This window comes from Leucoraja erinacea, chromosome 30, assembly GCF_028641065.1.
Source record: "Leucoraja erinacea ecotype New England chromosome 30, Leri_hhj_1, whole genome shotgun sequence".
NCBI classification, from domain to species: Eukaryota; Metazoa; Chordata; class Chondrichthyes; order Rajiformes; family Rajidae; genus Leucoraja; species Leucoraja erinaceus.
Window position 1 is genome coordinate 1,582,414 of NC_073406.1, and position 18,184 is coordinate 1,600,597.

The 18,184-nt window shown below is 39.6% G+C and overlaps 1 protein-coding gene across 1 annotated transcript in view; it reads left to right on the forward strand.

The window, feature by feature from the left end:
- The window catches only part of vps13d (vacuolar protein sorting 13 homolog D), a 178,709-nt gene that overhangs the window by 14,588 nt on the left and 145,937 nt on the right, over positions 1 to 18,184 (forward strand). Inside the window, 12 exon segments of the mRNA XM_055658999.1 lie at positions 152 to 252; positions 2,500 to 2,668; positions 2,906 to 3,007; positions 3,945 to 4,164; positions 6,685 to 6,867; positions 8,122 to 8,252; positions 10,156 to 10,231; positions 11,390 to 11,569; positions 12,991 to 13,121; positions 14,311 to 14,443; positions 14,967 to 15,469; positions 15,471 to 17,187. Coding sequence (XP_055514974.1) covers positions 152 to 252; positions 2,500 to 2,668; positions 2,906 to 3,007; positions 3,945 to 4,164; positions 6,685 to 6,867; positions 8,122 to 8,252; positions 10,156 to 10,231; positions 11,390 to 11,569; positions 12,991 to 13,121; positions 14,311 to 14,443; positions 14,967 to 15,469; positions 15,471 to 17,187 — 3,646 coding nt within the window.

The window sequence follows — 18,184 nt, forward strand, 5'->3', positions numbered from 1 at the left end:
GTTAAAGGTGTTGATCTACATTCCGATCAAAATGCTGAAAGAAGAATAATATATGGGTTATGTAAAGTGGACATTCTGTTTGCACTTGCTGCTGTTTCAGATATAAATTCTAAGTTGGTATCTTGTTCTCCTTGTGCTACTTTATACTCAGGTTCAGTACCAGCAATTGATGACATTCTTGAAAGAAATGGAAAGAAAAGAACGGCAACTTCAATTGAGAAAATGGAGACCTAAAGTTCCCATTAAATTAAAGTAAGTTTCCCTTCAGTTTAATTTTTGTGTGACTTCTGGAAATTAACAAATTAACTTATTTTGCATTTTCGAGTTGCATGTAAGGGGGGCATTTTCATCTGCACACCTACAATGCTATCTAGGTTCTTTAGTAACTTGTCAGTTTCTTTGTTGAACTAAATTAAGGCGTATGTTGCAATCAAAAGCGCTTGAACAATTGGTTGTGAAGAAAGCCAAACTACTATGCACACCTACTATGCTAGAAAGTTACCAGATGACACAAAAATAGATGATGTTATGGACAGTGAAAAACATTATCAAGAGTGGTGCTCTGTACATTACTGATGAAAAGAATGAGCAAAGCTAGTTGGATTATGCCAAGTTTTCCCATGAAAGTGCAAGACAAAGCCAAATATAGTCTCTTCAGTATCCTGGTGAAAACTTTATTTGTTGAAAGGCATTTAGTTAGGTTCCGTATATTAGGCTTTTCCAGGTTAAATCGTATGATATCCTGGATGAGCTGTCTAACTGGAGAAAACATTTGGCTCATGGTAGGAAGCAGAGGGTAGTGATGGAAAGTCATTTTTTAGGACTGGAATTCTGTGACTAGTAGTGTGTCTCAGGATTGGTGCTGGGCTCATTGCTTTTTTTCATCTATATCATTAGTTTTTATTGAGAATGTACAATTCATGATTAGAAAGTTACCAGATGACACAAAAATAGATGATGTTATGGACAGTGAAAAACATTATCAAGAATGGCAGCAGGGTTTTGATCTGTTGGACAAGTCGGATGTGGAATGACTGATGGAGTTTAATTTGGTTTAGTGTGGGGTATATTTTGCGAAGTCTAACTAGGGCAGGACCTTCAAAGTGAACAGTAGAGTGTTGTAGAACAGAGGGATCAAGAAGTACACATACATGGCTTCCTGAAAGTGATGTCACAGGAAGAGAGAGGGATTTAGTAGGCTTTTGGCATGTTGGCATTCACTAGTTGGGGAATTGAGTACAAGAATTTGGACATTATGATCCAGTTACACAAGACGGTGGTGACATTACACTCAAGAGTAACCAACCTGATCTCCCGGTGGCTCAGCACTTCAACTCCCCCTCCCATTCCGAATCCGACCTTTCTGGCCTGGGCCTCCTCCATGGCCAGAGTGAGTCCCACCACAAATTGGAGGAGCAGCACCTCATATTTTGCTTGGGCAGTTCACACCCCAGTGGTATGAACATTGACTTCTCCAATTTCAGGTAGTCCTTGCATTCTCCCTCCTTCCCCTCCCCTTCCCAGCTCTCCCACAGCCTACTGTCTCCGCCTCTTCCTTTCTTCCCATTAATTATTGTTAAACAATTCCTGTCTCATCTCTTTAGATTTTATTTATTGTTCATGTATTAACGAATGTAAAAAGTATAAATAACTCTTTTACCTCTTCAATCTGTTGTTTCCTCCTTTTATTTTACTTTCAGAGATAAGCATTGAATTAACCATCACAATTTGCATTTGTTTGCAATGCCTACCTCAATATTCTTTGATTTAATCGATAAGAGGTGAAAGCTTACGCTTTTATACATGTTGCTCTGTGTGCAGCATTTAAATAACTTATTCACAACAAATTCCAGTTCTGAAGCCTTTGGAAAATCAATGCAAAATTACTGCATGTCATTAATGACTGGTACAGTTTGTTCATGACTCAGAATAACCTCTTGAATCTTCCTGGCTCCATGTCAATGAAGGGTAAACCCTTTTTAATTTAATCTGCTCGGTCCATCGTATACCTAACATTATTTATTTTTATGATAAATTCCTATGTCCACCTTTATAATGAAAATGGCCTCTGTGATTATAGAGCGATGTGATTGAACGTACAGTTTCAATTTTAACAGGATTCATGCAAATATAAAACCCAAAAGAAAGAATATATACCTCGTCATGTGGAGACTAATCCACGGATGTCTACACACCCTGGCACATTGGCTATTGAAGTCGCACCCTGTATTATCTGAAGACGTTATCTGTTCTTCATGGCTGGAGGAATAATTTCAATTTTGGAGCTATCAGATCACCCATTTATTTATGTAATAGTTTTTTGACTGCTGACAATCCCATTTTAAACTATCTGCCTAAGTCAAAAAAGCACTGCGTGCATTTAATGTTATGGGAGATCACCCATCTATCTATACACATAAATATATAGATTTTCTCAGAAAAACTTCATGCTAACATTATTGGAAAAATTCAATTTTCTGTTCTTTCCCTTATAAATAGTACCCGGGAGTGGTGGAATTTTGCACTAAATGCCAATCTTGCTGAGATTCGTGAGCAGAGGATGCGATTAAACTGGACCTTTGTGTTGCAACGAGCAAGGGATGCAGTATTCTACACTGAGAAATATCATCAAAAGCTGAAAGGAAATCTGAATTCATTAGAAGAGGAGGTAATGTGATCTTTGTTGGAAATGACTTATCAGTTTGCCATGTCGCTAGTTTAAGAACACTGTATAACCATTCTACTGAATTACTAAAATGTGATTGTTTGGGGTGACGCAGTGGCACAGCGATAGAGTTGCTCAGTCAATATTTGAAGCTAAGAAAGTCTTAGAGAAATCATATTTGTGGAGAGTGTCACTTGCATCCCTCTGATACAACTTGTGCTGTACTGTTTTTTTTCTTAGGAGGAGTTAGAACGGATTGAGGACGAACAGAGCTTCGAAGAGCTGGAAATCTTGCGAGAAATTGTATTTGAGCAGTTCAAGAAGCATGATATACTGGCTGAGGTCAGGATATTCGATTAACTACTTACTCTTGCACACAGTTAGGGTTGTAGATTTAAATCAACAAGGTGTTGCAGAAGAAGTAACTCGATCTGCCAGCTGCAAAGTTGTGGCTTCTCTTGTCAAGAGTTTCCAACATAAGAAAGCTGCGATAAAAGTCTGAATCCTGACATTGAATGATGGTGTCAATAATCCAATATCCGAGACAAGCAGATCCTTGTTAGCGAGCGTTCCTTGCTAGCATATCATGGTGCCAAAAACCTATCAAAGGAATTCTTCCCTTTTGACTTAACCCTGCAGACCACTGCTACAGTGTGCCGAGCAATATGGACCTTACAGTGTTAGTAAGCTACACTGTTGTAGGCAGCTCTAGTCTCATAGCTCTACTGCACTTCTTTAGGGTTTGTGGAGCTAAAATCAGTCATTTTGTGATCATAGAGGTGGATTTATTCCTTTGAGTAGTGATTGTAAAATCCAGGCACAAAACTTAGGGATTGTTCAGCACCAGAGTGCAATCACCAAAAATCGTGATGCAATGCTGACTGCACATTTGGAACATTTTTTCTGCACAGGTGAAAATCCTTAAGTTGTAGACAATTAAGACAGAACTAACCGTAGATTCACCGCTATTTGACGTTAGAATCTAAGACAGTATTTTATATATACTGGGTCCTTACTTAACAGAAACTGAGAATGGCAGATTTGAAATTTGGAGCACTACGTGTGGAGTTGTTGTGCACTATGTTAATCTAGTGACATATGTTGGAACTTTCATTTTTATTTGTGTTGAGTGGAATCAGTTTAATGATTGGGGCATGGGGAAAATACTAAAGTTGTTTTTCAAATCATTTATCTAACGGTTCAGCATTCGGGCTGCTTTGAGCACACATACAACATGTACGTACGTTAAAACTTGCTTTTATTTTGGTCATTGTGACAGAAACTGCGTGAGCCTCCATCAGAAGCTCCGGGTTCTTCCTCACACCCAAAGTCAATGCATGGAAACCGCAGCGGCATGATCCAGTATCTGCAGTCTTGGTTCCCTGGGTGGGGTGGCTGGTATGGCTACTCTCAAACCACTCAGCAATTGCAACAGGGTATAACTGTGGAAGATCTCACACCTGAAGAGCAGCAGCAGTGGAGCCCAGAAGAGTCATTAGGTATGATAAGACTTGCATTCACACTACCTTCTTTAAGTGGTCACCTGGGATGCTGAAGGTGCAGTGTGAGTTAACCTCACCTTTGGTACATGTATTTTTGGCAGTTGTCAAATGTTTCGCAACAGTTGCCTTGATATCCTGACATAGACACATTTAAACAATTGAAATGATTCTACCTTTACTGCTAGTAATTAAGAAATGTTGGTAAGATAATTTAAATTGAATCTCATAAATGTTATGAGTGACAAGTCCAGGGTCCTTTTAACTTCTGAAGAAGAATGTCTTTAATCCAAGAAGGTAGCAACGCAGCTGGTGTAGTTGGACGATGCACTCTCCCGTCACAAATCACCTTAATCATTCTGACTTCATGTCCTGTTGTATCTTTCCAGCTCACCATTAAAGTGCTCACATCGTCAATATGTGTGGCGCGCTTTTAATTGTCTAATGATAAAAAAACAGATTGGAACATTACAACTTGTAATCTGTAATTAACTCATGATCAAATAAGGATATGCTATGCAGAAGTATTGAACTATGGGTAATAGGAAGTAGCCTGCATTTATTATTTATATTAAAAAATGTAACAAAAATGTTATTAGAAATAAATTCAGTGCCAGCAGTCCCCTGTATTAATAACAAGCTCCCCCTTGACTTGTGGATCAAATGCTACCTCTGATCACAGGGATTTGCTGCCACAGTCTGGCCTGTGATTAATCCCTGCGATTAAGGCAAGTCTCCCATAGAAGAACCTTCACTATCCATCCTTCCTTCTTCCCCTTTCCATAGAACCTACCAAATCATCTCCATGGATGCCACAAATCTCTAGAAAAGCATTGACATTTCCCATGGGTGAGGCAGCTGCTGTCCATTTAACAAACAGCAGTGTCTGTGAAACTCATAGATTGGCCTGGTTTTTATCTTTTGTACATAACTTCGGATTTGGCTTGAAAGGATGTATACAGCATTTATTGGATACCAAAAATGCCGAAGATCTAACTACCACTTGAGAATCAGCATCTGTGTGTATTTATGCAATTCACTAGATATTTATTTTAGTTTGTAAAGTTTATATTTGAAATGTTGCTCTATTCTGCAGCAGCCAATAGAATTATATAACCAGAAAATCCACCGCATCAGATGAAGATTATAGAATAGATGTCAGAGGCAGCTAATGATTTTTGCCAGATGTTGCACGTTTCCTCATTGGCATTTGTTCACATTTCTGTCATGGTCAATGATTGAGAACTCAGCCTCAACTCATAATCCTCTTAAGATCAAGGCACTACATCTGTTATTTCGTGATCTTCCCTTTTCAGTTAGTCTTTACCATTTACTCTTTTGCTGCACTTTCCACAGAAGATGGAATTTGCTTTCTTTCATTTAAGAAAGAGAAGACTACTTGACCTTGCAAACTATTGCATTAAAACCCAATCATTGTCTTCATCTGCCATCTGTTTGTGTTTCCAGAATGGCTCCCTGGACCTTCAGTAAGGGTATTTGTTCTCCCAAATCTAGTTTAACAAATTAAACACCAGCTTCCTTGCCACCCTCCAGGCTGACATCAGCTAACTGAGTTCAGAGTGAACACGAATTTCAGGTTTTTCCTGTCTACGCAACCTTGCTATTTATTGCTTTTATACTAAATCACTTTATTCCTCCTTGTGCAATTTTAATATAATTTATTTTAGTAATTCATCATTGCAGGGATTTTGGTGCAAATTACTAAATTTGGAAGTTACTGTGTGGTTTATGCAAAGATAATAAATGTTGAAATAACTGAGCAAGTTTTCAATATCTGCCAGCTGCATTGTATTAAAGATAACACAGTGTGTTATTACTTCGCTGGAAGCTATGTTTAAAAGATGTTCTACAGTGTATTTTGAAGTGTTCAACTAACTTTTTATGACAAAATTGATAATAGCAGGAAAAGGACACCTAATATTAATTGTAGAGCTATACAGTACAAATACAAGGCCTTTGGTCCAACTCATCCATGCTGACCAAGTTGCCTAACCAATCTAGTCTCACTTGCCTGTGCCAGCCCTCCTTATCCCGCAAAGCATCCTAATAATATACTTGTCCATGTGTCTTAAGTGTTATAATTATACCTATCGCTACCACTTGCCCTGGCAGCCCATTCCATATACCTGGCTGAATAGGAAGAAATATGATTCCACTGTCTGCTACTAAATCTAGAAGAGTAACCGGCATGACAACTTCCTGCTCTCTGTTGACATAAGCCATTTTTTACTCCCTATTGCACATGATAAATATGTGAACATTTTACATTTCAGTTCGCTCCACCCAAATTTGTTGCTTCGCCTTGACAGTGGTACTTCTCTTATATATGCCAGTTGAAATTTGTAATGGATGTCTCATTGTAAAAGAAAATCCTTGTTGATATGTTTGTTCATCTGACTGTTGAGCTATTGGAAGTATCTAATGTACTCGATGAAAACTGACAATGTATTTAGTTTCCTTCAATTCATTGGGCAACTTTTACTTCATTCCTTTTGTCAGATGGCGATGAAATCTTTAACACAATGACTGATACATCAAACTTGAACACATTCACGAGGAGGGACCATGTTTTTATTAAACTGAACTTCTTGCTACAAAGTGGGACCGTCAGTTTGCTGAGACACGATAAGGAGACTAATCTTTGTGGGACTGAGACGGCTTTTGTAGAACTGGAGTTTTCAGGTAATTTTCAACGATGTTCAGGATTCGCCTTCATTCATTTGTCCAAAGTGAATCCTGGGAAAGGATCACAGCTCAATGTGCAGAAAGTACTGTAAGATTGCAAAAAATAAGAAAGAATATGAGAAGGTCAAATTGCACATGTGATACTATAATCGGTATGCATGATTTTTAAGACCCACAAATGATTAAAGAAAATCCGTAAACCATTGCTTAATAATACTGTTGTTAAAATGTTGCAAATTGGATACATTTCTTCAAATTTTGGATAAAAATAGAATTCCCATTCCATTCTTATAATAATTGTTCTGAGGTTAATTATACGGTGTTGCTAGGTGCTGCGTGTGTCTCCCATTAGGACAATATTTAGAATTGGGTGGTTTAATCTCTCCTTCGTTGTTCGTGGTGGTGGCACTCCAATTTTCATCTTGAGAAAAATCCTAGCCTTCAACAATTTTCTGTGGTAACTGAAAATTGAAGCAAATTTAAGTAGTTCTGAATAGAAAGGAGGGAGAAAAAATACAGTGGGTTGGTTATACGTGGGGTGCTGCAGGAACTGTTCATGGTCCTGAAAGTTTAAAGAGAATATACTACAACCATAATGCAGATCTTTTTGAAAAGAGGACTAGATAGTGTAGTCGAAACAATTCTGAGGCCCACTAGCACAAATGTGCAACTCAAATTTCTTGAGAGCTCTTTACGCAATGATTCCAATGAAGCTCTGATGTTGAATTTCTTATGGAGCTGTGAGCAGAGTACCAATTTGGATAAATTAACATTTGTATTTTATTTTTAAAAGATATTTTATGGGGTTTTAAGTGTTTTATTCTTTTACTGTGCTTTTATGTTGTAAGTTATAGTGTATGATTGATATCTTATGGCAGTTGTTATTTTGAATGCTTGTGGATATCAACAACATTCAAGGCATGCCAACTCTTTCGATGATTTTGACCATGTATTCAGCCTGGGGTCTGGCTTGACAGGTGGGCAAAGTTCTGCATAGCCTTGCTGTGTATGTTAGAGAAGGTCTTTGCCTGCAATAAGGTCATTACAAAGCCAGTATTGTCGCCAAGGAACTTTGGTCATCCAACAGGTATGGTAGTCACAGGCAGTTGAAAGTGGTGAGCTTGGGCACTTGTACTGACACAGGCCAGGTAAGAAAGTGAGCCTTCTATTGTGCACCACTACCGTTAATTATTTAGTCACCTGGAGGTGTCAGAAAAAACAATTGCCTTGTTCTTTTGTGTCTTTTTCCAGGAGTGAAAATTGGTGTGGAGTCCTCCCCTCGTACGGAATCTACCCTGTTCTCTGTTCAGCTGGGAGGCTTGTTCCTGCGAGACATGGCAGCACAAGGTTCCTTATTCCCTGTCCTAGTTTCACCCAAACCAGTAGGTGTCAGTCCATGATAGCTGAATTACACTTGGAAAACATGCCTAGTTAACAAAACATGTTAACGTTTAATTGATGTTTTTGTTGTTGATGCTGTGATAAAACTTTGTGGAATTAATTGTGTTTGCACGAAAGGGGAATAGTAATACTTTGCTGAATCCATCACTCAGTAATTCATTTTGCCATCAGCCTCAAGAGGGAGCCATCAGTCAGTAGAATTTGTACAAGTGGTATATCGTTCCTAAAATATTGACTTACTTTGCTTAATTGAGAAAAATTAGTTTTTCCTCCTTTCCACCAGTGGCACAAATCTTTTGATATCTTCAAGCAGATTTTCAAAAACTTCTTTGGTTGCCCCAAACTGTTTGAGCTCAAAAGCCATCTCAAGCCTAATTTTGAATTGTTGTTTTAGACAATTAATTTTCCTCCTCCGCTTTCTGGTGGTCAAGCCCAATTTTGTGCAGTGGCAAACAATGTTTTTAGTATTAAATATTCCTATATAGGTGTTTCAGTAAATGAGGGTAGCAATCTGTGACATGGGTAGCCAAATTTTACAGTTACTATATCATAATGAAATACCACAGGATTAAAAATGGGCCTACCTATGATCCTTTTGAGCTATTTTGTGATCAAAATCAACCATAATTTGACCAAAATTTAATATTTTCAAAATTTGAATGGAAAGAAAAGAGAATTTTAATTTATGACATATAGGGCACTGACTAATTTTGAAGCTCCCTTACAAAATGTCAGCACCTAACCCACCACGAGGCCCGTAGTTCACGATAGGGTCATTACAATTGCGTTTTTTGAATATATTTTTTAATCGCGAAGGATTTTAGCGCCATAAATAGCATTCACGACGTTACTCAACAAGGGGGGGGGGGGACAGACTGAGACATTGCTCAAATAGGTGAGCAAACTAAATTTTTATTTCATGATTTTAAGTTCTTTTCATTATTTAGTATTTCAATAGAAAGCTTAAACACAAAATATAAACAATAACAAAAAGAAACAATAAATATAAAAATGGTTACTCTGCTTTTAATTCGCACATTTAACACGTGACCAAATCGACTGCTACTCACGATCTGTTGCAAAAACATGGGGCATTGAAAAACCACCTTATCTGGTTATAAATCATAAGCATAATCAGAATTTGGCTTATGGAGAGTTATTTAATTGCAACATTAATGTATTCTTTCTGGTATAAATTAATTTTTGATGAAATCCTGCTTGATAAATGTCACAAAAAAGGCAAGAAAACACAAGGACACATCTGATATTTTTCTTTGTAAAAACAGATTAATTTATTTTTGTTTCATCTCATTATTGTCTCTATACACCATAATCTATACTACTTAAAATACAGCATATGAAAGAATGGGAATATTACATAAAAAAAACAGGAAAATAACCTGGAAGTTTGTAGACCTTCAGCTTCACTACTGAGTGGTGTATTTACAGAAACACCCATATACCATGCAAGACATTGTTCTTGTGATGGACTCGCAGTGAATGAATGTGAAAGTGTTTAAGATATTCCATACATTTTTGTGCCATTGCATTTACAAAGAAATTGCTCCATTACTTCTCAAGTCATGTTTGCTTACATTGGATATGACAATGATGGCTTGGCTTCCAGTCCCAGTGAATCAGAAAGTGTAAGAGGATGCTCCTGTTCGGCACTTTTTCAACATAATTGCTAATTTCCTTTTATTTGGGGCTTATTTAAAGACTATTTGAGAGTTTTTTAAAGTATCTGCATGAGCAATTTCCAAGAGAGGAAGTTGATGTATGGCATAATTAACTTGATATAGAGTTTTTTTTAATTGTATGATAAGTATATAATCACAGTTGAGAGAACCGTTTTGACTGTGTGCTTCCTTTGTACATTAACAGGAGAATGATGCTGCAAGCTTATCACAGACATTGGGAATGCGTTCCACTTTGTCTGAGACTGCCAATGTAAACCCAGGTGAGGCAATGAACTGCTTTAATTATTGAAGGTGATAGATGAAAGCAATTTACATTCAAGAACCAGGTACAACAAAACATCAAGTGTGTCTTGTACAGGAATGGTTCTGTGTAGCTTGTTTCCTGCCACATAACCTCCAGGGAGGAGGGGCTAAGGGAGAAAATCAAAGAGGAAAATAAATAATAGGATTTTGATTGAAAAGTATATTCATTTAAACTAGAAATTTTAAAGTGTTACTGTTCTTTTTTTAATGGATTATGTAATGGATGGTGTACTGGGAATCCACATTGATGTAGAGGCTGCAAAACCAATTGGGGGTATAGCGAATCACCTGCACTCCGTGCAGCCTGCATATGCTACCTAAACAGACCATGCAGGAGAGGCAAAGGTTGATCTCCACCCCCTCCACTGTAGACACAAGGAACTGGAGGCGCTGATTTACAATAAAAGTGCTGGAGCAACTCAGCAGGTCTGGCAGCATCTCTGGGAAACATGGATAGATGACGTTTTGGGTCGGGACCCTTCTTCAGACCGATTGTGGTGGGAGAGAAGAGAGGAGAGGTTCAGTATAAAGTTTTACAAGTGATAGATGGATACAGGTGAGGGGGAAGGGGGGGGGCCTTGATTGACAGATGGATGGTCAAAGGCCAGAGGTGAAAAGACAATGTCTTCCGATTTGTCTGCTGCATATGCGACCTAATCCCCTTACCTCACACTTATTGACTGGAAACATTGGCTTACACCTTTTGCCTCCATTCACTGCTTGATCCACTGAGTTCTTAGGAAGTCTTGTATACCAGCTGCTATAAGGTTTTATAATGCACAAAAATTTTAACTTATTATGTATTGAAGATATCTGTTGAAATGTGTGGTGTTATGTCTGTCTTGAAGCTGTTGTGGCACTGTAATTTCCTGTAAAGGATTATTAAAGGTTATTCTATTCTATTCTATTCTATTCTTCCATCCTTCTGTTTTTTGTTCCGGTTACCCGTATCTGCAGTTTCTTTTGACTTCAGAATGCTGTGTCTTGCTGTTCAAGAAGAATATGTAATTTTGTACTCAAATTCGAGCAATAATGCTAGAGGAAAATTGTGAGAGGCATATTACCAAAGGGATAACTACTTTAAATTGACCTCATTTTGTTCATTATACTTATAGCTCTTTGCTCTCCCAGTAAGTTGCCACCTGTATTTGAAATGATCTATGAGAAAAATCCAGTTTGGAGTAACTATGAGAGAAGATTAGAAGTCAGCACTCGACCTCTCAACATCATCTATAACCCTCTGGTTATCAAGAAAGTTGCTGATTTTTTCTACAAGGGCAAAGTGCACACATCTGGTCAGTAATTTTAAAAGTCATCATTTGTTGTCTTGCATCTTAAAGTATCCTTTGGAAATGTGGGATACGTGGAGCTGGCGTTGGGAACATGGGCTAAGTGTGCGGCCATAGGGACAAGAAATGGATTTAGGTATGTGGGTGATAATCGAGAGCTGGAATGTGGTTAGTTACGGGGGTGAGAAGGATGACAAAGGGTTTGAGAAGTGAGGAGGGAGGGTAATGGAAAAGGATTCTTGTGCTTGAGCCTGAACATATGCATGTCTATGCTTGTGCCAGGTGGGACCTGCACATGTACTGATCTATGTGTGAGCATTAACACTCATGTAACAGAGTCTGGTCCCATCAGCAACAGAGCTGAATGCCACTATACTGTCATAGCTGGGTATTGTATTTTGACTGATGTTCCCTGGCAAGGAGATATGAAAGACAAAATGCTGGAGTAACTCAGCAGGACAGGCAACATCTCTGGAGCGAAGGATTGGGTGGCGACCCTTCTTCAGTCTGGACCCGAAGCGTCGCCCATTCCTTCTCTCCAGGGATGCTGCCTGTCCCGCTGAGTTACTCCAGTATTTTGTGTTTATCTTCGGTTTTAACCAGCATCTGCAGTTCCTTCCTAAATAGAGATGTGATAGGCAGGAGTTGGCCTATTTAAAAACCATAGCAGTTAGCAATGAGTAGTGAGTATCCCTCCTGGAAGAGGAGGACTCTGATACTGTTCAGAAAATTATAGTTTTGTAATTGGGTCTTGAAAGAGCAATCATCTTGCACCTACGCTAGATGCCACTATTGCTTCAGAATAAGGGAGTTGATTTGACCATATCAAACTGGAGAACCTGGGATATAAACCACATTCTTCCACTATCTGCAGTAAGCCAGCAAATAGGTAGTTTAAATAACCTTGAAGGACAAGATTATCTGAGAATTCCCAAATTAGGTTAATTTGTAATAAATGAATACACATTTTTTCTTTTGTACTTACAAATCAAAGCAATATAGTTCTAATACCTTGGGATTACTGAACATCCCCGCGGTCTAGGCATAAGCTCAGGGGCGGCTGCGCCTTTGCGGTTGGAACAGCATCCCTCTTCCCATCAGAACTGCCCACTCCATCGACTCTTTTAAGTCGAGACTTAAAACTCATCTTTACTCTCAAGCCTTTCTTGACGTCCTCTGAGGGAGGGCTATATGTATGTATTTATGTAAGTATTTAATCTATGAACCACTGTTCTATAACATTAGTACCTCCACCAATGTAAAGCACTTTGGTCAACGAGAGTTGTTTTTTAAATGTGCTATAGAAATAAAAGTGACTTGACTTGACTAATAATTTTAGTTTAATGTGTAGGAACTAAAACTAGCACTGAAATGCCTTCAGCTACTCTTTGTGAAAGATTGTGTATTTATTTTCTCCTTTTTCCTAGGCTTTGGTTACCAATCAGAACTAGAGTTACGTGTGGCAGATGCTGCCAGAAAGCAATACAATAAGCTCAAGATGCAAACCAAGGCTGAAATCAGGCAAACTATTGATCAGCTACTGGTGGGAGAATTCATTGTAAGTCTGATAAATGCATTTCATGGTTGAGCATGATCATGTGATTTTCTGAAATGTAATTAATTAATTCTAAGCGGAAATGTGTTGGATAAATGATTAGTTGGATCATTGCCGCATCTGACCAGCAAATAAATTTCACTATAAATTCTTATCCGACTCAGTGTGACGAGATCATGGGTTACATTTTATGATTTTGCGCACCTCGCAGACAGCTTCATCTGTGTAAATGGGGATTCAGAATTCGTAATCTGTATGAATGGATGAAAATGCACGCCATCGATGGCAACGTTTAAATTTCCTTTGTTATCCTGAATCTCAGCTGTATTTCAATTGTAGATTTAAGTGCCAGTGTGGAGATTTCAGCACTAAATCCTGAAATGATCCTCCATCACTGGGAATATTGCCCCATCAGATGGTCCTTTAAATCAAGACAACTCCTGAGGTCAGGATCAAACTCTGGTCTCTGGTGTTGAGAAAGCAGCTATATCAGCTGCACCCTGTGCCATAATAGACAAAATAATTCATGGAAGTTAGGGAAAATAATTTTAAAGCAAGTTTTAGGCCTCATTGCTGGAGAGGTGGATGGAAGAAGAAACCCTCATACTTTCTACAGAACCAGGATGAGTCATAACTTAAATGTGCCATAACCTACAACACTGGTCCAAGCTGAATTAGTCACAATACCTCTTTATTGCATGGCATGAACAAATGTACCGAATGACAATGTTCTATTTACTAAATATTCATAATTCTATGATCTGGTTATTGGCAACACTAAATCTGCTGCAGGAGAATTTGAGTATTAAATTATTAACTGTGATTGCTGGGGACTGAGAACTGGGGACGGCACAGTGGCGCTGCGGTAGAGTTGCTGCCATACAGCGCTTGCAGCACCAGAGACCCGAGTTCGATGCCGACTAAGGACAATGTCTATACAGAGTTTGTACGTTCTCCCCGTGACTGCATGGGTTTTCTCCGAGATCTTCGGTTTCTTCCCACGCTCCAAAGACGTACAGGGTTGTAGGTTAATTGGCTTGGTGTAGGTGTAAATTGTCCCGAGTGTATGTTTAGGATCGTGTTAATGTGCGGGGGTCGATGTGGACTTTGTGGGCCGAAGGGCCTGTTTCCGCTCTGTATCTCTAAAACTAAAACAACAAAAAAACTGAAAATGCCCTTTTTTTTTCACCAGGAAAACGACAAACGCTGGATGATGAAGTTAGATATTTCCGCTCCTCAAGTGATTTTCCCAGATGACTTTAAATCTCCAGATTCTTTGTTGGTAGTTGTGGATCTGGGTCGAATTCTGCTGACAAATTTTCGAGGTAATTACTCCCGACCCTAGATCAATGTATTTAATAACATTTTTTAAAATCAGAATTGCTTTATTAAAGATGATGCCCAAAGTGTTGACCTTTTGTTGTGCATCTGGAGCTTTATTTAGGATATGTCAACAATCTGGTTTTATTAAGATGTTTCGTATTTCTTTATTGTACATTTGCAGTTGTAGTAAAACTTAATTGATCCCATCTATTGTTCCAAATGGAATTATATCTTTACTGTTTGAGCTCTGAGGGAAACAAAGCTAATCATTGTAGAAAATTGTGATAAAATGCAGACTTTTATTGGACCTCCCAATATATGGATGAAGCAGATTATACAATCGATAGACAGTGTTTCAGCAGTGCTAGTTATAGTTGTTAGTGTATATGCATTGTGGAATTTGACAAGAAGAAAGCAAAGTTTTGCATGTAAATATACAATCACTGGTAACTCATTGTCCTGAAAACGACCGTCACTTTACAATGAAATATGCGTCATCCTCATCTATGCTCTTTATATTTACAGATGAACCCAAAAGCAGAGCCAGCGCCAGGCTTTCTGTCCAAGAAGAGGAACTGAGCGATGATGAATACAAGACACCACTGGCCACACCACCCAACACGCCACCGTCAGAGCTCAGCTCCGACCCTGGGACAAAGTCCACTGAATCCCTAGGTTTTGGATTTACTGAGGAGCAGTTGCAACAACACTTTGTCAACAACAAGCTTTATGAGAAATACTCGCTGTCCTTCATGGACATGCAGATCATGGTGGGGAGAGTCATGGACAACTGGAAGCATGCTCAGGACAGTGAGGTTGGGCCAACACATGTTGTCGAGAGATTCAATGTGCTATTACAATTAGAACGGCGGTTAATGTATACCTCTGACCCAAATCGGCCTGGAGTCATGCTTTGTGGCACTCTGCCTGAGCTTAAAATACATGTCAATGAGGATAAGATAGTGGCCTTGCGAAATTTTCTGCTGAGGATAACAGCTGAGAAGCAGCAGAAATCAGGTGAGCAGCAGTCATTGCGGCGAGAAAAAAATCTTCAACAAAGTGGATAGCCGGGGCAAGCTACTGGATTCCAAGATGAGTCTGACGCAGAGTGTGATGTCACTCGAGCAGCACACCCGTGAGGTCCTGGTTGAGTCCAAGCTGCTTATAGCAGAGTTCAAAGTTAATTACATGCAGTTGGGAGTGGAGAGTTGTGGGCGATACATATCTGTGCTGAAGGTGTTTGGAATTAATTCCAACTTTGTGAAGAGGCCTTATGACAGCGAGGTGACACTGACTGTACATGGCTTGCTCTTGGTGGACACGGTCCAGACATACGGTTCCGACTTTGACTTGCTGATGGCATCTCACAAAAATTTGAGTTTTGACATTCCCACAGGCAGTCTCCGTGACAGTGGAGCACAATCTCCTGTCTCTCCTCATCCCTCTGTTACTCCACTGGCCAATAGTGGAACCTCACATGATGAAAATAAAATCACACTGAGCAACTCATTAGTATTGGGTGAACAAGTGCCTCCATCATCTACTGTTCTGATTAAACTGGAATATCAGTTTGTGAGCTCCGATTGTCCTTCTATGAACTTGGACAGCTCTTTACGAATCATGTCATTGCAGGTCAACAATTTGGACATCATCCTGAATCCAGAAACTATGGTTGAACTCATCGGTTTTCTGCAGAAGTCCTTTCCAAAGGCCAAAGAAGATACAAGTCCAGAGACTCCTCTTACGGATCCAGCCATGAGTTTTGAGGATAGAGAGTCGATTCAGTCCACCTATGATCAAAATACACAAGTGGCAGTCGAAATCCATCGGCTGAATGTGCTACTGCTTCGGACTGTCGAGCTAACAAGTGGAGAGAAACTGGGGAGAAAAATTGCTACAGCTAGTATCAATGGCACAAAGGTAAACGTTTCCATGGGGAGTCGGTTTGAAATGAATGGATCTCTCGGTTGCCTTCAGCTAGTGGATTTGACCCAAGATGAAGTGAAGAACCATTTTGTAGTGAGCATTGGAAATACAGACGCATATGAAACAATAAGTGACTTTGGATTCTTTCAGTCTGTCTTCATGAGGTCTGAAACTGAGATGAATCATAGTGAAGCTCTGAGCTTTAAGTTTATAGAACATTCAAAGGAAGAGTTTAAATTGAGTCTGCACATGGCATCTTTACATTATAACCATTCGCCCAAATTCCTTAAGGAACTCGCCTTATCCATGGATGAACTTGAGGATAACTTCCAAAATATGCTGAAGAGTGCAGCTTCCAAAGTCTCCACCGTCTTGGTAAACAAAACTGCCGAGTACAGCGAGATGGTCTTACTTTTTGAAAAGCCACGGAAGACGAGGGATATGTTTGAACTTGATGACGATGTGGTTGCTGGGATGGAAGCTCCCGAACAGAATCCAGTAAAATTAGTCTTGAACATCAACATCGAGTCACCTGTGGTGGCAATCCCACGGAAACCAGGAAGCTGTGAGCTGTTGGTTGGACACTTGGGCCGGACGTCAATCCAGAACTTTGTAACCGGTGAAGATGATTCAGGGAGAGACCGGCTGCAAGTGGAAATTAAAGATATTAAAATGTACTCTCTCAATAACAGCATGCGTGGTTCCAAGACAGATGCCAGCGAATCTCCTCGATCGGCATCTGGTGGTGCCAGCACCTCCAGTCAGGAAGAAATGCATTTCACACGGCAGGATTTCTTTGATTCCATACACAATGGTCAAGGTCAGTTCAAAGTCCCTGTTTTTAAATGAATAGTCACAGATTAATCACAATGAATCACAAATGAATAATCACAGGTTTATAGGTTAATTGGCTTGGTAAATGTAAAAATTGTCCCTAGTGGGTGTAAGATAGTGTTAATGTGCAGGAATTCGCTGGTCGGTGCAGACGCAGTGGGCCGAAGGGCCTGTTTCCGCGCTGTATCTCTGAACTAAACTAAACTAAAAAAAATCTACATGGCTCGGAGGACCAATAGACTGCCAAGAGTATAAGTGAATTGTCCAGCTGAAAAAGATGCCAGGTATAATTCTTGGCTTGTGTTACATGTGAATAGTAGATGAGAACAGAGGGTTACCTTGGTGTGGTCTATTCGGCTTTAAATTGCTGTCTGTACTTGAAGGAAATAGAAGCAGGTGTGGCTCACTTGGTCACTCAAGCCTCCTCTGCCTTGCCAGTCACTACGACCATGACTGATCTGCCCCGGCCTCATGTCCTCCTTCCAGCCAGCTACAAGTGAAACATGGCTGCTTGGTTCAGTTAACTGCAGACCATCTGCCATCCAGATAAATTTGGGAAGAACTTTTAGATTTGCCTTTAAAGCAAAATACTTAAGGATCAGTGATGGATTCTAATCAATGCTTAACTAAATTTAACAAACTGCTGGAGGAACTCAATGAGTCGAGTAGCCCCGTGTAGGGAAGTGGGCAGATGACGTTTCTGTTCAGAACCCTTCTTCAGACTGATGAAATGTCATCTGTCCAATTCCCTCCACAGATGCTGCCTGACCTGCTGAGTTCCACTAGAAGTTTGTTTTTTGCTCAGGATTCCAGTATCTGCCATCTCTTGTGTCTCCACTGAACAAAAATTAGTTAAACACCACGGGCGGCAAGGTGGCGCAGCAGTAGAGTTACCACCTTGCAGTGCTTACAGCGTCTGAGACCTGGGTTCGGTCCCGACTACAAGTGCTGCCTGTACAGAGTTTGTGCGTTTTTCCCATGAC